The sequence below is a fragment of the Chroicocephalus ridibundus genome, chromosome Z, assembly GCF_963924245.1.
Source record: "Chroicocephalus ridibundus chromosome Z, bChrRid1.1, whole genome shotgun sequence".
Lineage (NCBI taxonomy): Eukaryota > Metazoa > Chordata > Aves > Charadriiformes > Laridae > Chroicocephalus > Chroicocephalus ridibundus.
Genome location: NC_086316.1, coordinates 40,762,445 through 40,784,070, shown reverse-complemented (window position 1 = coordinate 40,784,070; position 21,626 = coordinate 40,762,445). Strand labels below are relative to the sequence as shown.

Sequence of the window (21,626 nt, the reverse complement as noted above, 5' to 3'; positions counted from 1 at the left end):
GAAAGGAAAGAAGAGGAGGGCAAGAAAATTTGCTACAATCCTGACAAGCCACAAAGCTGTGAACTGTAGTGTTCAATTGTTGACGGTGTTTTCCACTGTGGGTTTGTGTACTATCTGTGTCGCGCACATATATTTTGTGGCATTAAAAGAAAAACAATCTTGATGATAGATATTTTGCAACAGTTTGCTCAGCTAGATAAGGTCTAATTCCAGACCAGATATGTCACAGGGTGCAAAACAGACTTATCTCCATTGTGACCTCCCTGAATTTGAGGATTTTCTTTAAGAAACCTTTGCTTCAAGAACAGATAAATGCAGTTCCAAGTTGCACGGTTGTCCTGCTTGTGAGCCAATTAGTTGTATTAATCAAACTGCTCTGCTGCCCAGCACCACAGCAGGTGAGAAACTTGTGCATTTTAGTGAAGCTACTCTGTGCCAAGGTGAAAAGTTCTACCATTCCTCTTTGTAAAGCAAAAAACCATGCAGATGCTTATTCCTGGTACGCTAGAAGGCCCTCCACTGCTGAAGTCAGAATGTCTTTTCCCCCTTAATATTCTGTCTTCCACTTACCTTTTTAAGCAAGTTGATTTCTGTCTAACATTCCACGAAAGCCTTGTTTCCAGGTTTATCAGACTGTATCTGTTCAATCTGGTGTAGAAAGCTGTTGTCATTGCCCAGCATCAATGTATATAAGGTGAAATGATTTCATCATCACTCATCAAAATGATGCTACTGTAATAAGTTAGAGCAATAAGAGCAAATTCTTACTTTCACTTTAATGTTTTTCTCATGTAATTTCATTATTTATTTTATTTCTGTCAATATTACACCATTACCTGCTTCTCTTCTACTGATGTCTCTTCAAATATCCTTGATATTTTTTTTTAATTTTAAGTCAATGGTTCCTGTTTTATCAATGCAAAACAAAACCATCAACCACTGTGTTATAATTCTTTATTTTTACTACCATCTTTGTTTATAATATCATTTTTTAATTGCTACAGAATAAAATTTCCCTCTCTTTTGGGTTTTTCCCCCTTGCCCCACTTTGGCAAATAATGATTTGCTGTGGGTTTCAGAATGAGCTCAAATGAACATACTCAGTTTTTAAAATCAGAAGAGTAACTTCACAGGCCACTGTGTATAGTCATGGCAAAACAGAATTGTTGTATGTGTTGAAATGATAATTATGATGGCACCATTTGAATAGTATCTCTTCAATTACTGTTGCATCTTGGAGCAGAAATGAAGAAAGTTTCTGGCTTTGTCTCTGTTCTGTTGTGAAAGGGAGCAATTTTGGTCATCTCTTGGTGAAAGAACTTGTAATGGACTTTTGGTAGAGCCTAGTTTTCCTTCTAATATGTGCCCCTAAATTACAAGTTTTGGAGATCTGAAGATGAGGTGACTTTATGATGGCAAAGTGCAGACTGTGTATTTGCAGGAGTAATACTATGAAAACTTAATGTAACTAATCAACATAAATTTATTTTTAGAGACAGTAGACTTGTTTTGGCTTCAGCCCAGAAAATCATTTATTGTGTGCTTAATTTCACGCCCGTGACTCATCTGTTGGCTTGGAAAAACTCCTATACTCAAATTTAAACACATGATCCACATTCTTAGGGATTTTAACTGTATGAAGACAGTCCTGCTCTTGTTGCTATGTGGTTCTTCAATCACTTTGAATGATCAATACCTGTGAATGTAATATTTTTGCGAATATTGCAGCCAGCTTTCTTATTCTTTGCAGACTGGATGAAATATTTATATTTCATAATGCTCTAATAAAAAGCAAAGTCCCTGTCTATGAACTTTTAATACTTGATCATCATAGCTGTAATTACTCTATTAGACTTTAAACTTTAGGTATTTGAATGAAGGTAATGCTCCAAAGATGAAAGGGGATAATGTTAAACTTCCAGGGAGACAGTTTGTCATCAAAATAACAGTGTCTATTTGTGGATTAACTGTGCAAAAGATTTAGCATTTCAGCATTGCAAAATGAGAATAATGTAATTTGGGTGAAGACTTGCTTCCACATATATTTCTTGGATTTAGCTTATCACGTTACCACCAGACCAAGTGCTGTTTGAAGTCATGTTTTTTTATGCTTCAGAGGGTTTTGTCACAAAATACGTGAGTGAGTACCCTGTTACTAAGGGGTGGGTCTGACTGTTAAATACCTTTGCCTTCTCAAGTTTAAGAGCCCAGTTTGGAAGTCCAATGGTGGACTGGGCTATAAATGTACAAGTATATCTTCATGAAAGATACCTTCTACCTCTAAAGGTGCTTGTCCACTGTTTCTTTAATTGATGCTTTTCTCTAGAAATGTCAATGAGATTATAGAAGAGCTTAAATTTACAGCTCTGTGAAAGAAAAGCTGGGGATTTGGTTTGAATGCATGAGATCTAAGCGGGCAACTGTGCAGTTGGCACCTAGGGTGCCCCTTTGTCATATATACTGTACTGCTTTCAGCAAGCTAATGAGATGCTGAGTGCCAATCTACGTGTTTTGGGAGACAGCATAGGTGATAACCTGATCCTACTGAAGTGGTACAAATTTTCTTTGAATTCATGGAGTCTGAAATCTCTGAGAAAATGCATGTTTGTAATGCAACAGTAGACATTTCTGGGTTAATCCTTTGTATGTCTTGTCATACATTGACTTTGATGGGATGCTGTTTCTGTCACTGAATGTTTACATGTAATTGAAAAATACAGCATATTTTGTGGTAAGGCTTAACATGTCTTTACACCTCTTCATTTGTTGGTGCTAAATAGTAGGCAACTCATGATAAAGTTACATGCAACCTTATCAGTAAATCCCTTTCAGGACAAAAAGCAGATCAGAAATAAAACCACGCCCATTAATCAAATAACTTGTTCAGCCCTTTTCATGTCAGAGAGAAAGGGAAGCAGTGGAGTCCTACAATGTTATCATCTGGGCTATTTCTATGAACAAAATTATTAAGATAAGCAAAATGGGGCAGTTTGTAAAATAAACATGACTATAGTGATTGAACATAAGGACCACAATTAGCGGGTCCAGGTACCTGGACTGTCAAATATAGCTGTTTTTAAAAATGGAACTTGCATAATGCCTATATACTGATTGATTCAAAGTCACATTATAGAGCAAAATAGCAAAAAATAACATCAAGCAACAATAACGTAAAAATGATAAGGTAGCCATGCTTGTTTGAAAATGAAGTGTTATAAAAGGTGCAAAAATCCATTAGTCTTTCAAGAAGAAATAAAATGCACAGGATTTTCTTCAGAAAGTATAATGCACAGCTGCCATAATTTCCAATGCATTGTATATCATAGGTGTTTGTTGGTGACATATCAGAGACAGATTAAATAAAAACTCCATTAGATTTCAACATATTATAGAAAATGGACAGATTTTGTTAAATATTAGCCTAAAAGAACAAGCACAGAGGGCTTGCAGCTTACACAATATAACCATGGCTCCATACATTCTGCAGTATGCTGAACCAAACTTTATATCGTATGAGTCTATGGCCTTATATTTTGTTAGTACATTTTTATGGGAGTATAAACTCCTGAAAAATGTATGTTTTCATCTAATCAACTATTAAAACAATCTATTTTCCATACTATATGAAAAATGGCAGAAACAGTTCTGTTTATTAAAAAAATAATACTGCTATATTAATGTTACTTTTAATATTTAACCCAATAAAGCAATTTCAGGTGAACACATAAAACTAGTTACTGCTGTTGACGATATTTACTACCTAGTGTTAAAGTTACCACATTGTTTCAGCATGACAGGTGACTGCATGTGAAAGCAAAGTGTTTAGAAACTTGGGTGAACAGTGATGTCAGTTTATTTTAAAATACTCTGCTGCTTGGTGTTTAGAGACTGTGGTTTTTCTTCTTTGGGGATGGTTTGAGAACATTTTGGGTGACATTTAAGCCTGTAGGACTTTATTCTAATTCTGTGCCTGCGAAATTCCTTTTGGGAGAGTTTGTTGAAAGAAATATGTCAGCAGTTTTAGCAAATTGTTCTGAGTGCAGAGAAACTTGAAATATTGCTTAGGATTTGGAATTGTGACAATAATTTGAAACAACAAAATAAATGCATTGTAAAGATGGTGCCAATTATTTTTTCTATTCTCTCATTGCTACAGTCTAGAAGAGTGACTCTGCTTTCCTTGTTCAAAGGGAAGTTCTGTTTTCTTGGAAAAAAGATTCAGTATTTGAAAAATTTACAGTATAGGAGTGAGTGTTCATTGCTAGTAGTCAGTCCTCAAAATGACAAAATGGTTTGGAAGTGAGAAGTGTCAGAACAATAGGAGTGCTTGCCTGTTCTGAAACAGAAGTGAGACATTTTCATGGTAATGCCTCACCAAGGCTGTTTTAATGCAGTGGTCGGCAGATTTAGAAATCATATCTTTGGCTTGAGAAACTCTGAACCTTTTTTTTTTTATAATTTTGAAAGGTAAATTTAATTGTGTAGTCAGTTGTAATATGATAACTTCAGTAAATCTCCCTAAAAAAATTTCCCCAAATTTTAGGGTCTGGCTGCAATATAAAGTTAAATCTAGAAAAAACAAAACAAAACAAAACAAAACAAAACAAATCAAAAAACCAACCTACCAAACCCCCAAATCCTACAAACCCCCAAAAAATCACCACAAAACCCAAACCAAACTGTCTTTGACACAGCACCATGCTATGAATGTGAGCACTTTAAATAACAAGGGTCAAATTAAGAGGGAATTCTGATAGTATTGAGGTAAGAAGAAGTTTAGCCATAAAATGTAACAAAATAGGACTTGATTCTTAATAAATAAGAATAAAAAAATCCTTCTCAAGGATTTTTCAATGTATTTTATCACTTTCTAGTTTTTTTATAATTTGTGCCGTTGCTTGCATTTTGCTTACTTTGCGAATGGAAAATATATGGGGTTTGGGGTTTTTGTTTCCTGATTATTTTCTACATTCTAAGAAACCTTCAGGCAAAGACCAATAAAAAATTTTGGCTACTTTCTCGTCTGTATCAGAATTTATAGAGCTAGATGGTGATGGTGACATATGATTAGAAGCTCAGATGTATAATTTCCATTCTAAAGTACTTTTTTGGTTAACAGTTACACTCCTTTGACATTCACTTTAGCTAGCTGCATGGTTTTATGAACACTGGTATTGTGAATAATTGATTCAGTACACTGAGAGCTTTATTTAACACATTTATTTCTTTAACAGGTGTATTTTACATTTGTGGTTAACTTTCATGGCAGTAAAGATTTTTAACTTAAAAATGTAATTCCTTTGAAAAGTATTCAAGTAAAAAGCTCTAGTGCACCTTATTATGCATTCAGTTTGCAATTTGGATTATGTATTTTTAAAGATCTTTGAAAAATATTGGACCAAATTTTCTGTTGGCTTATGTTGGCGGTTTCATTGTCTAAGGGTCTCCTAGCAATATACTCTCAGTGCATAACAGAGTTATAGCAAAGGAAATCTACATATTTTTGGTGGGAGTTATAAAATCTCTGATTTTGAGAAAGATAACCTGGCATCTTTTAATTACCAAAACTGTGTTTTATCACCTCTGAGCTTAGTTTATATGTAACCTAGCAAGGAACCAAGTCATTGTCTTGTTCCAGCCTTGGTGTTATCTAAAACTATAGTTTTTTTTAGAGTGAAAATTTCATTCAATACCATAACAGTTGTACAAACATGATGAACAGTTTGGGAGGTAGTTATTTCTGAAATCGTTTTTCCTATGAAATGATGAGTAAAAGATAAGGCTGCCAAAAAGTTGAGTAAAAAAATAGTGCAATTCATATTTTTCTAAGTGCTTTGAGAGGAATAAGAATGTTTGAAGAATGGAATGTCTTCTTGTGCTTGCAAAATGTAACTAAAATAAAGCACTGCTTCTTTCTAGCTAAGTAACCTGAAACAAGTCACAGTTGTGGATGTGTCAGCAAACAAGTTCCATTCTATTCCAATTTGTGTACTCCGGATGTCTAACTTGCAGTGGTTGGATATTAGCAGCAACAACCTGAAAGATCTCCCAGAAGACATAGACAGGTAGTTTATTTTTTAATTCATTGACAGGCTTGTGAACTATAAAGCAAATCTAGAAATAACAAGCTTCAAAGGGATACCATTAATGAAAAATCACATGAAAAAGTCACAGAAACTACATTTTCTATCTTGTTGATGGCAGATTGCACAGTCAGCACCTTTCCTGTTCAGTTAACCAATTACATTTTCTGCCACATTCACAATAATTTGTCATTATATTCAGGCATTGTTATTTGGGAACTTCATGGGGCATAGTCTGCCCCAGTTCCAGCAAAGAGAATGCCCCAGTTCCATCAAAGAGAACTCCCCAGTTCCAGCAAAGGGGACTCACCATATGGAATTGTCAGCAATATCTCTCTGGAGGACAGATAGGGTGAAGGGAAAAATGAACTAAAGCATATCTAAGTTACTGAAAGCACTTGATAAACTTTGGCAGTAAAGCAGAAAAATATCGGTAAGATTAAAAAAAACCACTGACAATCCTCCTCTTCTACTCTGAAGTATATATGCAAGTGCACGTATATACTCAATCTCTCAGTTTAGGGATACACTACAACTAGTTTTAAAAAAACTCATGCTGATCCCTCTAATGGGACTTACTAGCCTGAGAAAGCACTTTTCTTATCTCTGGGCCTATTTATTCACTCTGGAGTCCTGTTGTAACTTGGTTTACAAAACTTTGCATAGCCATAAATAAACCGAAACACATATTAACTAAAGTTTAGTAAAAAAAATATGGATTGTTTATTGATCTGGGAATAGAGATCCCTGAGACACAAGAGACTTCACAGAAAACTCATTCAGCCTTAACTTTTGCAAGAGCTTTGCTGCTGGGCAAAAAGAATTTTCTGAGACATTGTGTAATCACAGATTTCTCTGACAGCAGAGCTGAAGACTTAATTTGATTTAGTAATTCACGTACTCTATCCACAACAGCATAAACCTGCCATTTTTTTCCAGGGGATCTGAGCAGAGATTTGATTAACTTCAAAGAGCTTCTAAGAGGGTATTTTCACTTTATGGAAGGATACCTGCTCAACTTAAGGATCATTTTTTTCCCCTGTAATATATCTGTATTTCTCTATCTCCAAAATATTCCTTTTCTACATTTCATCTTCTTGATTTTGTACTGAGTTGCCAGGATCTATACTAAAGCATCATAATCAGACACCACAAAATAATGTTTTCTTTGTTTGACTTTGGATTTTGAATTTCAAGATCACTTGGGCTCATATGCATTCTGAAGACTAGAATATTTCAGGATATCCCCCACCCTCCCAGTAAACTGATACTCTTATTCAGACTCATGATTTCAATGCCTGCAGTGTTGAAGAACGTCAATGAACTACCAAGAAGTCTGTGATTAAAAAAGATGAGTTGTCAGTAAACTGAAACCTTACTTAACATCTTTCCCTGAATTCAAACAAACCACATAGGCCTGAAAAGCAATAGCTTGCAACACTGTTTTAGGAATGGAGGCTTCCAGTCGAATGATACAAACTTGTTTCATCAGTTTGCTATGCTTTTCATCTTCTATCTACTCCAAAGAATAAATGCTCAGCCAGAAATTACCATTGCATTAAGAAAAGCCAGGGGAAATAAAGGAAAAGAAGCCCAATGCATTCCTCCACAAAACATTGTCATTAAATTGATTTCAGTGGGACAACTTGCAAGAGCCATATGACCAGGAGCTGGTCTTTCTCTTGCTCCCCACAGTACTAATTACTAGTGAAAAACAGTAGATGGGAATACACTGCCTTGCATGGATGTATCTCATTCACAGAAACCAGCATATGGGCAAAGGTATGGGCTGGTGACCCGTATTTTTCATTAGTTCTGGGATACACGTGACGAGGCTTTGTATCATATTATGTCTAGATCTTCCGTATGAAAGCACAGTAATTTTTGTAACCTTTTATCTTGGGCATGCTTCTGAGTACTTGTCAGAGGTATGCTATTAATATCTGTAATGTTGAGCCACGACTGGATATTTCCACTAAAGTTGATTACAATTTCTGAAAGTGTGGTATGAGTAATTTTTGAGAAGCCAAAGACGATGCATGTAATTGTTATTCTTTTACACAAGATTAATTCTGTATTGCTATTTTAGATAGATGCACCTCTCTGAAACAAATATTTTAAGTTATCTTTAGTTTTTACATTTTTACAGGTTAGATCAACTTCAGACGCTTCTCCTACAGAAAAACAAGTTGACTTATCTTCCACGATCTCTGGTCAATATGCCAAAGCTCAGTTTGCTAATTGTCAGTGGTGATGACCTGGTTGAGATACCCACAGCCATCTGTGAATCAACTACAGGTTTAAAGTAAGTAAAAGTGAGAGAGAAAGGAATCTGTTCTTAAGAAGGTAAGGTAGATGCACCCAGGGGAAATACTGTCACAAACATCAGTTTCTACCATACCCGCTGGTCAAATTCTGGCCCAATTTATATGAGACCCCTTAAGGAAGTACTAGAGAGATTGGAAACTGCAGAGGAGCTGAGCTTTCTGATTTTCATCTGACAGTTGTGCATCCGTATGCCTAAACTGCTATTCCTCTATATCCTCCTCTAACTCTGCAGTCACAAAGCCATGCTGCAGTGTGGCACCAGTAGTCTGGCAGTTAGCTGTTGATAAGCTCAGCGCTGTCAAAAGTATGCTGCTGGGAGTAAGAGACATGGCTAGTTAAAAGGCTAAATAGTGTCCCATGAGATTAGTAGGCCATACATTCTTTGTTGTGAAACAGCACCTTGTTGCTGCATGCAGGGTAAGACTAAAAGGCCTTTTAGTCTGCAGTTACAATGATCTTGCATTTCTGTAGGCGATGCTCAGGTTTTTGATTATGAAACCATTTGACACAATACTGGGTCTGTCTGATATGGAGTTAACTTTCCCCATAGCAGCCCTCATAGTGCTGGGCTTTGTATTTGTAGTTAGAATGCTGCTGGTAACACACCAAGTTTTTTGACTACTGTTGAGCAGTGCTCCCACAGCATCAAGGCTGTCTCTTTAACCCTCCCCCATAAAGGCCAGTAGGCTGAGGATGAGAAGAAGGTGGAGGGGACATAGCTGGGATGGCTGACTCAAACTGACCAAAGGGATATTGCATACCATATGGTGTCTGTTCAGCAATAAAAGCTAAGAGAAAAGAAAAGGGAGGTGGGTCATTCGTTATTAAGGTGTTTGTTTCCAAAGCAACCACTACACGTACTGAGCTCCTGCTTCCCAGAAGTGGCTGGACATCACCTGTTGATGAGAAATAGAGGATAATTTTTTTTGCTTTGCCCTCATGGCTTTTGCTTTTCTTCATTAAGATGTCTTTATCTCAGCCTATGATTTTGTCATCTTATACTCTTCCCCTGTCCCACTGAGGAGGGGGAGTGAGTGAGGTGCTCGGTGGGCACCAGGCCAGTCAAGGTCAACCCGCCACAGACTCACAGCAATTTATGAGATTTTAAAAAGCCATATGATTTGTTGTAACATTTGTTCTTTTGCAAGTAACAATTCTACTAGTTTGCTTTTTTTTTTCCTTCTTGGAGTGGTAATATCATCAGAGATTTTCAGAATACTGTGCACTGTATGCACAACATTGCACGTTATGTAAGTTGCTTATGTAAATGTCTAATTTTTCACCGGCAATGTGTAGCTTTAGGAAATTTGCAAATACAACATAATCCACATGCAGACATGCATTGTGAAAGAGAAGTTACATAACAACCCAAAAATGGAGATACATATTGTCAGCTTCGTGTTACTGGCAATATTCCAGATTAATAGGAAATATTGTTAGGATGGAGTTCATACTGCTCATTAACAGATGTGAAATTACAGTGAAGTCTGTCAGAAGTTCCGTAACAAAGAAATATATCTGTTATTCCAAAGAATTATTTATGTAGATAGGCAAAAAGAAAGAGATAAATATGATCATTTTTATATGGAAAGTGGAGTATAGAGAAGGTGCCATTTGAAATCTTTATTTCTAATAATAACAATCCTAACAATGCCATAATGCAAAAATTAGGCAAATGTTCTTTATGTTTACCCTTTTGGCTATAGTAGCAACTTCTAAAATGTCATTCATATTGGCCAATGATATTCAGAAGCCTGTTGCATGTATTCTTGTTTTAATATCTCTCTAGATTCATAAGTCTCAAGGACAGCCCAGTTGAGACTATTGTATGTGAAGACACTGAAGAAATCATAGAAAGTGAACGTGATAGGGAGCAGTTTGAGAAAGAATTTATGAAAGCATACATTGAAGACCTAAAGGAAAGGGGTATGTGTAACTTGCAGCAAACTTCCTTCTCTCTTGGGTATAAACGTAGACATACATTAGGAACACTAATTTTTAAGAGTACAAGCAATAAACCCTTAAACTGTAATTGTCTGTTATGGTGTTAAATAAGACTAAAAATTAAAATGTTGAATGTGTTTTGTTAAAAGTTTAGGCCCCAAATAAAACACTTGATATTGAAAAAATTCATACAAAATTAATGGTGTGTTTGTATATGCATTATCCTTAATCGAGTGATAATGTATGCAATGACTACTGTCATTCTCCAGATTTATTTACCTCTCTTGGGGTTGGCATTAGCGATTTTGAATTCCTGCAGAAATGTTTCTCCTTCTCAAAATGAAACAGACCGTATATATGAAATGCTCTTTGGATTGATAGAACGTTCTTTAACAGTGCATCTATATCAATGTTCTAATTGTTTAACCACTCTAAAATTAATGTAGTAAAATCACTGCTTTTGCCTTTATTGCACAGCACCTGAAAGTTTAAATATTACTTTATTTTGCTATTCCAACCTATATTTACTGGCAACCTCTTGAGTCCTCTTTAGTAAAATGTGTTAGGAAACAAAGGCAAAATTTCCTGTGAGCCAAAATACCCTATAGGCTCTGTTTAAATCTCCATGAGAATTTGTGTGTAGAAATGAATTTTTGTGGAATGAATCTTATGGTATCTTCCTTTCTTGCATTTCAGGTAAGTAGTCTGTACAGTGGTCCTACAAGACCTGGTGAAAAAGAAATGTAAAGAAAGGCCACAGGATGTGGCTGCAGAATACTTTTCATGTTCTGATAATGGGCATTTGTTCCTTAATGTCCATAAGTTGCACGCTTGAGTATTCAAGACTCTCCTTGTAAAGTGAAGTCTGCTATAAAAGTCCCAGATTCTGATAATGGTAGAAATAGCAGTTTAAATGGAGAGAAGGAATGGAGGAAAAATTGAAATCATAATTTGGCTTTAGAGATACTCATGAAATAAGTAGTGATGGAGTTGTATTTACATACTTGTGAAATGTGGAGTCTAAGGTAATGGCTGCCAGGCTGCCTGAAAACTGCATTTGGCCCTGTCAAGCACAGGCGAACTTTATACTCCTTGGGCGCAAAGCAGCTCAGGGATACACTTTTCTGCCTTCCTAGACAAAACTTATGTCCATGCTTTTTATGATGAGGTTGGATCATGAATCACTCTTGCACTTCCTGCTTCTGAATTCTTGTGCTATAGATTATGCCAGTACCTGCTTTTGAAAAGTGGACTGGAGAAGGAACAACCTCTGTATAATACAAGCCAGCAGAATTTCTGAAAGACAGCACAGAGATCACTTTGAAATAAAATGAAACCTAGCTTTTTCTAGCTAAGGGCTCCATTTATTTGTGCTGGGTTACATAGCTGAAATCTGAGATGTATTTCTTTTTTCTCTTTTCACAGATTTGACCCCTTCCTACACTACAAAAGTATTACTCAGTCTTCAGCTCTGAAGATCAAAAATCTCTAAATCACAAGTGAATATCAGAATAATTCTATTTTTATCCACCTGAATAGGAAACACTGGAAAACATAGATGGCCAGAAGCACTTAAAAATCATCACAATTTTTTTTATTTGTTACTGTAGCTGCTCCCAGTAACTTCAGATAAAAGAAGGAACAGAAGAGCCTTCATAAAATGCTGTTTCACCTTTTAAATCAACATATTTATTTTCAAGTCCACAGCAACAGCCACTAATTTACGTATGTTCCTTCCAAAAGTAACCATTCATTGTAATAAAGTATGGATAGATGCCCTCAGGATGAAGACATTATACATTGTAGTGGAAACAGTGGAACATAAATCATCATCTTAAAAAGATATTTTATTTTACAAAAGGGGAAGGATTAATTTAGAAAACAAATGTCATCTGTTGCATTCTTAAGACCAAATAGCACATTAAATTCTTTACAATATTTAAAGTACAAACACATACATAGTTGTTTGCATTTACTTTCTGCTCTTCAAGGAAATTGTCCTCCTCAGGATTTTCAGTTTAAATAAGTATCAACAATTTTATATATAGAAACTGTAGCAATTCTGCTGGTTTTTTTTCAGGCATATTATAAGCTTTTACCTGTTTGTGAATTCAAGTACCAACGTGACTGAAACTTCTGCGCTAAACAGTCTTATAACATAGCAGTGTATTAAATAAGATTTTAAGGACTGAGCAGTGTGAACGAATACCATCAGCAAAATGATGATAAAGGTCTTCTACTAATGGTTTCAGATTACAGGATTTTGTGGATATTTATTGAAATTTTCCAAGTTGTGTAGCAACGAGTTTGCTGAAGTTATGTTGCTTGCTATTTCATAATATGTTTACGTATAATTACATAATTGTATATACTGTAGAGTTTCAGAAATCAGACTATTTTTTGTTTAATAAAACAATACTTTTTAATCTAAAAAGACTTGAGACTTTGAGAATTTAGACTCAAATTAGACTGAAAGTAGAGAATTTTAATAGTCCTAAACTTATGAGTTTTGTGCAGTAGACTGCCAATTAAGTGAGTCATATTTAAAAAGTAAAGCAACAAAGGATGTTTTCCTCCAGATTTCCATATAAAAAATACTACTTTCGACATTTTATTTACTTTTTAACCTTTTAGTATTCATTCTTTTGAAAGAAGAGAATTTGTAAATACTAGATGTGTTATTTATTCCAGTCACAAACTCCTGCAGTCGTATTACTATCCTAATTGAAACCCTCTTGAGTTGGTCTCTAGGTGTTAATGTTGATTTTAAGCAAGTCTTGGAACAAAGAGAAAGTTTCAAAAAGTCGTAACTTTAAGAAAAACTAGGGGTGCAAATGTAATTAACTAAATAAAAGTTCCCAGTGCAAATTCTAGTGTCAAAATTGTTGGATATATAAACAGAAGGTACTTGAATAGAGAAGTTGTATTAGCTGCTAGTCTTACTTGAAAGATTTCTGCTGTTCACAAATAACAGTGATAAACTGGGGAACATTCAGCAGCAAACCATTAGCATAAATAGAAAACATGCATTTTTAAGTTCATTGAACAGTGAACAAATCCATTTGCTTGTCAATGTTTATCAATGAAAAATCACAGTCTCGAAACAGGATTTTTTACTGCACCAGACAAACATAAGGCAGAAGACTAAAACTTGAATTCACAGATTTGAACTAGAAAAAAAAGGCCTGTGTTTCAGTAAGAGCAACCATGGGATAACTCACAAAACACTGATAAATTATTTAAGTCCAGGTTAACATTTTCATTTAAAAATTGCTGTAACAATTAAGCCACAGAAAATGCAAGGTCAATGGTATACAGGAGATCAAACTGGTGTTCCCCAACTTGGCTTTGAACCTCTGTGAATCTAATTTTCATAGAATCCTGGAGTGGTTTCGGTTGAAAGGGACCTTCAAACATCATCTAGTCCAACCCTCTGCCACAGGCAGGGACATCTTTTACTAGGTCAGGTTTCTGTAGGCCCCATCCAACCTGACCTTGAATACTTCCCGTGATGGGGCATCCACAGCTTCTCTAGGAAACCTTCCAGTGTCTCAACATCCTTATCATAAAGGATTTCTTTGTGAAATTGAACCTAAATCTATCCTATTTCAGTTTAAAACTGCTACTCCTTGTCCTGTCATTATGGGCCCTGGTGAAAAAATCTTTCTCCATCTTTCTCATAAACCCCCCCTATACATTGAAAAGCTGCAATAGAGTCTCCCCAGAGCCTTTTATTCTCCAGGCTGAACAAACTTAACTCTCTCAGCCTTTTCTCATAGGACAGGTGTTGCAGCCCTCTGACCATTTTCATAGTCCTGCTCTAACAGGTCCATGTCTTTCTTGTACTGGGGACTCTAGATGTGGATGCAGTATTCCAGGTGGGGTCTCACAAGAGGACAGTAGAGGGCAAGAGTCACTTCCCTTGACCTGCTGGTCATGCTCCTTTTAATGCAGGATACAGTTGGCCTTCTGAGCTGCAAATGCATGTTCCTGGCTCACGTCCAACTTCTCATCCACCAGTATCCCCAAGTACTTCCCTGCAGGGCTAAGAGATTTTATTCCTGGCTCTTGTAGAGCATTACTTCCTAAAATTTTACCCGCAGAAAGAATGGATTATTTTTGTGACGGAATTTGTCCAGTACCTCTGTTTAAGGGGAAGATGGTGTACACATACAACTGTCTCCATTACACCTAAGATGTCCAGTGGGTAATGTCAGCTATAACTGAAATTCCTAATTTCAGCATAACTGCATTTGAGTTCTACTTCTATGTCCTATAATCCATTGCAGTACAAAATCTGTGTGCCAAAAGACGCTTCATTTCGAATTTGATCTAATTTTATTGGTTTTCTACCCAACTTGTTTTACTGGTAGTTCTACTTAAAAGTATTATCTTTTAATAAAAAAAACCCCAAACTTCCAGATAAGAGAATTCTGTTATTGACCTGTTGCATATGTTCTTTTTCAATTTTTGGAAGTGAATCATTTTATGAATGAAAGGAGTTATGTGTACTAATGGCAATTTATGCTGTTTTCAAGCTTTTTATGACAGACACTTAGATACCTAAAGGAAAACAACGTGTTTTTAATTCTGAACTGCAAAATGAACATGCACGTGTTCTGTACCGCCTTTTTATTGGCTGTGACAAGCTGCCAAATATGACAGTCACTAAACCTCAACCATTTCCTTCTGCTTCGCAAGTAGCTGCTATTCAAACGCAGAAAGACTGAGAGCAATTGAAATGTGTGTTATAGAATACTCACTGGCTCAATGTGTAAAAGTAAATCAGATAATTACTTTCCATTGTGTTCCTTTTCCTTGTGCTGCATTGTTTTGGCCTTGTTTTTAAGTATAGCAAAGTATAAGGTAGGAAGATAAACTTATAATGAAAGCAAATAACCTGAAATTTAATTAGTGAGTACCTAGGAATAACATAGTCTTGTATTAGATATTGCCTTAAAATTTACAGTTAACATTGGACAACATTTTCTTTCTTTTCCCCTCAAACATTTACACACCATTGGAACTGTTTTACTGTGTTTATTTTCTGCAAAGGAAGCAATGAGCAAAATAATAAACAGGGAATGCTCTTTTCTTGATGATGTGACTTGATTTCAGTATCTGCTAGATCCTGATCTGTGGATAATTTCAGTACAGAGTAGCTCCTGCTTCATAGAGGATGGGAGCAGATTGGAAAGCAGGGTGGTTTTTTTCCTCATTTTGAGGCCTCATTTGAACTAGCCTTAATAAATAGAAGAACTGTAACTCTGTTTATCTACCTCTTGGGTAATCTTTCTATATGTTGAGCAGTTCAGGAAAAGCTTCCTCTCTGTTCAATAGCTGAATCTGTTACTTGGGCTGATTGCAGCTGTGACTATATTCTATCCTACAGCTTGCTCTCTTATTCACTTTACTGGTCCATTAACAGCTGTGGGTGTTGCTTAGTGTAAACAGGGGATCTACATGGTGTTTTCATTATGTGCTGACAGGCATTAATATGAAAGGATCTTTAATCTCTCTTACCTCTCCCTGGAACTTTCTGTTTTCTCGTTGCCAAATCCTAAAAAAACTATTTGAGGTTCAGCAAAATCTTAGTAAAGATGCATTTTATATCTAAAAAGAAATTACATCTTAAACTGTATTGCCTCTGCTATGTTCAGAGCTTCTACTTTCCACTAATGCTTCCAGCCTTTTCCTGAAATCAACAGTGACATTTATGAAGTAATTAAATTAGCTGTCAAAACATGGTGAGTAGATCTGTAAGGATGGATATCAGCTCAGATAGGCTATACAAGAGCAACACTTGAATCCAGATTTACATATACAACACTACATTTTCTTTTTCATTTGTTACCCAGGTCCGGACAATTTGAGGCTGAGTCAGCCTTTGGCCATCTGTATTGTGTAATGACATAATGTGTTACACTGCAGGGCCTTAAGCTGATAAATACATGTGGTACTCCTCTGAGCTACTGGAGCTGCTGTCTGTGCCTGGGACATGTCAGCTTTTTCATGTGTACACTAGTTGCAGTGTTTTGCACAGAGGAACACCACAACATATTTCTTTGGCTCCCTACAGGTTTATGAATGGCATGAAAGGTTATTCAATGTTTCATTCTTATTCTGTGTTTCCTGGTTTAAAAACCGTAATGGTATGTCAACCCGTGGTATTTGTATTACTTTCTATCAAGATAACTATTTGAAAATATGTTGGTCAAAAAGTTTGTTGTGGTCTGCCCTGGCCCCAGGGAGGTAGAGGAGGTCACCTGTCTGCTCAGAGTGCATTCAGAGAAGGTGAGTTCCGTGGTTAGACATTGGCAACTGCAGGAACCACGAGTGGCAACACTTGATGCAACCAGGTAGCTAAAGGAGATAGAGCTTTTCATTTTTTTTTCTGGTTTTGGTTTTACATTTAAAAAATGTATTTAAAAGTCCATATCACCAGGGTTCCTTTCTCTGTAGCTATGGGACCTGTACATCAAAGCACAGGTTGGCATTTCAAGGTAGCACATGATTTAAGGAATGGGGGTTTAAAGAAAGCAGTAGTATTTTAGTTGCAGTAAAGTGACCATTGACAACACTATGATATGGCTGACAATGATTAGCATATATCTGCTTTTATGCTATAAGTAAGTTTTACATATGTTGGAAGGTCTTGCTATAGGAAAGCTCCTGCCCAGAAGATGTCCTGTAGCTCCTTTTCCTCTTACTTTGGACTACTGTAAGGTTATAATGTATTAAGCCAGACTATCTGGAGCTTTCAGGCTCAGGGAAGATGGGGAAAGAATTCAGGACTCTGATCCACCCATCTTTTCCTTTCCTGCTCTTTCTTTTTCTTTCACTCTCTTATTTGCCCAGAGAAGCTGTGGATGCCCCTTCCCTGGAAGAGTGCAAGGCGAGGCTGGATGGGGCTTTGAGCCACCTGGTCTAGTGGGAGGTGTCCCTGCCCATGGCAGGGGGGTTGGAACTAGATGATCCTTAAGGTCCTTTCCAACCCAAACCATTCTATGGTTCTATGAGATTCTATGATTCTATGATTCTAGAATCTATATGATTTATCTAACAATTAAAAAAATCAGAAGTTCATATCAGAAATCTCTCCTACAAATTAAAAAGAAAAATCAGCATGTAATTTTCAAGAGCTTGTTGACTACCTCGTACCAACAAACTGGGTTGTCCCTGAATCAGTCACAGTAATTAGCATTTGGCCCATGCTATGTGTATAACAGGTGTTGGCACAGAATCATAGAATGGCATGCTGGTTAGAAGTTCTTAACAGAGAAATACCATATCCTGGCTGAGGGGATTCATTTATATCTGTTTTCTCACCTGCTTGTGTGTCACATAATGTTCTAGGTAAGATACCAAATTAACAGTCTGATGTTTGCTACTTAACCATTCCCTGGTTTGTTAAAAACACGTTGCATGTTTCATCCCAGGGCACATCACAAACTATTAGGAAGGCTCCTGCTCCACCTGAAGTCTCGCAATGTGGGACAGGTTTATTGCCTCAAAGCTGAGAGGAGATGGGTGCGCTTTCAGGCGAAACAACCAGGACAACTAACTCTGAACCATGCAGGATAACCTGGAGGAAGTGGCCAGTGATAGTGGTGGGCAGCTTTCTTCTGCAGGGGATTAAGGCACTCACCTGCCAGCCTGACCTGTTGTCCAAAGACTTCTGCTGCTTCCTGGGGGCATAGATCTAGGATGTTGTGGAGAGACTGCTAAAGCTTATCCCACCCTCTATTACCCCCACTCTTATCCCATATGGGTATGAGTAATACTAGCAGGGATATCCTCAAGAGTATCAAAAGTAACTACAGAATTCTGGGGGTGATAGTCAGGGTTGTGGGACCCAGGTGGGATCCTCAGTCCTGCTGGTGAGGGAAAATGGATGACTACATGGTAACAATTGGTTGCAGAGCTGTCATTGCCAGCTGAGTTTGGTTTCTATGACCATGGCACCCCTTTTGATGATCAACATCTGCTTGGGAGAGATGGGATCCACCTAACTGAGTGAGGCAAAGGTATCTTTGCCAGCTCATTGGTTAGCCTGGTAAGAAGAGCTTTAAACTGAGAATGACAGGAGAGGGAGAGAGTTACCAGCAGCACTGTGGAGTGATGGATGACATTGAAGTACAAAGGACTGGAGCTGTGTGAGTGAAAGGGAACAAAATTCACAAAACAGGGCTGAAGTATTTGCATATAAGCAAAGAAATGCCTAAAAGACACCACTATGGGGAAACCTCCCAGACTGTTTCTGGGAAATCAGCATGCTGATTTGAAATGCCTACACACTAATACACACAGCATGGGGAATAAATATAAGTAATTAGAGAACTGTGTGCGTTTGCAGGGCTGTGATCTTGGTTGCATCAAGGAGATGTGGTGGGGTGTTTTGTGTGACTGGAGTGCTGCAATGGAAGAATTCTGGCATTTTAGGAAGGACAGTCTGGAAAATGAGGAAGTGTGGCTGCCCCTTATGTGAGAGAATAGCTGCAATGCATGAACATCTCCCTGGGGATGGACGAGGAGCAAAAAGAGAGTTTATGGGTAAGGATTAACAAGTAGACTACTATGGGTAACACTGTAGTGGGTGTCTGCTATAGGCCATCTGATCAGGAAGAACAAGGGGATGAGCCCTTCTACAAACAACTAGAAGCAGCCTCATGTTAGCAGGCCCTGGTCCTTGTGGAGGACTTCAGCTACCCCAATTTCTGCTGGATGGACAAGACGTCAGGGCATAAGCAATCCAGGAGTTCCCTGGAGAAAATCAACAAAAACTTCCTGATGGAAATGATAGAAGATACAGCTAGGAGAGGTGTTCTGCTGGACCTCATACTCACAAACAAGCAAGGGCTTGCTGGGAATGTGAAGCTCGAAGGCAGCCTTGGCTGCAATGACTATGAGATAATGGAGTTTGTGATTCTAAGAGGGAAGGGAGTAGAATAAAAAGCCAGCTCAAAACTTTGGACTTCAGGAAATTAGACTTTGGCCTCTTCAAGAATGTGCTTGAAAGTGTCCCATGGGATAAGGCCTTGGAAGAAATAAAGGGCTAAGAAAGCTGGTTGATCTCCAAGAATCACCTCCTGTAATCTCGAGAGCAGTTCATGCCAGTAAGTGAGAGGTCAAGTAAAAATGCCAGGAGGCCTGTGTGGATGAACAATGAGCTCCTGGCAAAACTCAAAGATGAAAAACTACACAGAAGGTGGAAGGAGAGGCAGGTAACCTGGGATGAATAGTGAGACACTATCCAAGCATGTAGAATAAAGCATGGCTAGGAAAGCCAAAGCCGACCTGGAGTTGAAATTGGCAGGGAATGTCAAGGGTAACAGGAAGGGCTTCTATAAATATATAAATGGCAAAGGAAAGACTAGAGAATATGTAGGCCCATTGCTGAATGGGGTGGGGACCTTTACACAGGACATGGAAAAGGCTGAGATACTGAATGCCTTCCTTGCCTCAGTTTTTACTAGCAAGACTGGCCTTCAGGTATCCCAAGTCCCAGAGACCAGGGGGAAAAGCTGGAGCAAAGCTTTGGTGGATGAGGATCAGGTCAGGGAATAATTCAGCAAACTGGACATACCTAGGTCCATGGGCACTGATGGGATGCACCCATGAGTGCTGAGGGATCTGGTTAATGTCATTGCAAGGCCACTCTCAATAATCTCTGATCAATCATGTGACTGTGAGAAGTGCCTGAAGAATGGCGGAAAACACATGTCATTCTAATCTTCAAGACGGGCAAGAAGGAGGGCCAGGGAACTACAGGTCAGTCAGCCTCACCTTGATCTCTGGAAACATGATGGAGCAGCTCATCCTGGAAACAATTTCTAGGCGTATTAAGAACAAGAAAATCATCAGGAACTGCCTTGATAAACTTCTACATTGAAATGACTGACCTGGTAGATGATGGGAGGGGAGTGGATACTGTCTACCTGAACTTCAGTAGGGTCTTTGACATTGTCTCCCATATGATCCTCATAGTCAAGCTGTTGACATGTGGCCTGGATGAACAGTGAGGTGGTCTGAAAACTGGCTGAATGGCCAGGCCCAGAGGGTGGTGATCAGTGGTGCAAAGTCTAATTGGAGGCCAGTAACAAGTGGTTCAGCCCAGGGGTCAATACTGGGTTTTATCCTGTTTTAACATCTTCATCAGAGAGTACCCTCAGCAAGTTTGCTGATGACACAAATCTGTGAGGAGTTGTTGATACACTAGAGGGTTGTGCTGCCATCCACAGGGACCTAAATGAGCTGGAGAAATGGGCTGGAGAAATGGGCTGACAATAACTCCATGAAGTTCAACAAGGAGAATTGCAAAGTTCTGCACCTGGGGAGAACCAACCCCATGCACCACTACAGGCTGTGGGCTGCCAAGCTGGAAAGAAGCATTGCAGAAACTGCCCTGAGGGTACTGATAGACACCAAGTTGAACTTAAGTTAATGTCCCCTTGCCACAGGAAGGTGAGGGCTAATGGTATCCTGGGCTGCATTAAGAGGACTGTCGTGGTTTAGCCTCAGATGGCAACAAAGAACCACGTGCCGCTCGCACGTGCCTTCCTAATACAGGAAGGATCGTAAGAAAAGGCAAGACTCTTGGGTTGGGACAAAGGCAGTTTAACAGAACAGCAAAGGGAACAGGCAAACAACAACAACACCAACACGGATAGGGGAATATACAAACGCGATTACGGAACCGCCGCTCCCCGCCGCTCCGCTCGCCGACCGGCCGGACCCGGGACGCCCCAGCCCGCTTTTAAGCAGCAACTTCCTGCCCCCTCCCCCGGCAGCTCAGGGTGGGCGTGGCTCACATGGCATGGAATACCAGGGAAAATTAACCCTATCCCCACCGGAACCAGGACAAGGAGTCTTACCAGCAGGTCAAGGGAGGTGAGCCTTCCCCTGTCTTTGGCACTGATGAGGTCACACCTGGAGTCCTGTGTCCAGGTCTGGGTTTCCCATTACAAGAGAGGTATGGACATGCTGGAAATAGCCCAATGAAGGGCCACTAAAATGATTAAGGGACTGGAGCACCTCTCCTATGAGGAAAGGCTGAGAAAGCTGACTGTTCACCCTGGAGAAGAAAAAGCTCGGGGGGATCTTATCAATGTATATAAATATCTGAAGGGAGGGTGCAAAGAAGATGGAGACAGGCTCTTTTCAGTAGTGCCCAGTGACAGGACAAGAGGCAGTGGGCACAAATGGAAACACAGGAGATTCTTCCTGAACATTAGGAAACACTCTTTTACTATGAGGGTTACTGAGCACTGG

The 21,626-nt window shown here is 38.4% G+C and overlaps 1 protein-coding gene across 3 annotated transcripts in view; it reads left to right on the top strand.

Moving 5' to 3' along the window:
- The window catches only part of LRRC2 (leucine rich repeat containing 2), a 68,960-nt gene extending 53,515 nt beyond the window's left edge, over positions 1 to 15,445 (top strand). For all 3 annotated transcript variants that reach the window (XM_063321024.1, XM_063321025.1, XM_063321023.1), the window contains exons 6-9: positions 5,920 to 6,065; positions 8,233 to 8,388; positions 10,201 to 10,337; positions 11,781 to 15,445. In XM_063321024.1, coding sequence (XP_063177094.1) covers positions 5,920 to 6,065; positions 8,233 to 8,388; positions 10,201 to 10,337; positions 11,781 to 11,830 — 489 coding nt within the window. In that variant the 3' untranslated portion in view covers positions 11,831 to 15,445. The remainder of the gene's footprint in view (positions 1 to 5,919; positions 6,066 to 8,232; positions 8,389 to 10,200; positions 10,338 to 11,780) is intronic.
- The last annotated feature ends 6,181 nt before the right edge of the window (positions 15,446 to 21,626 follow it).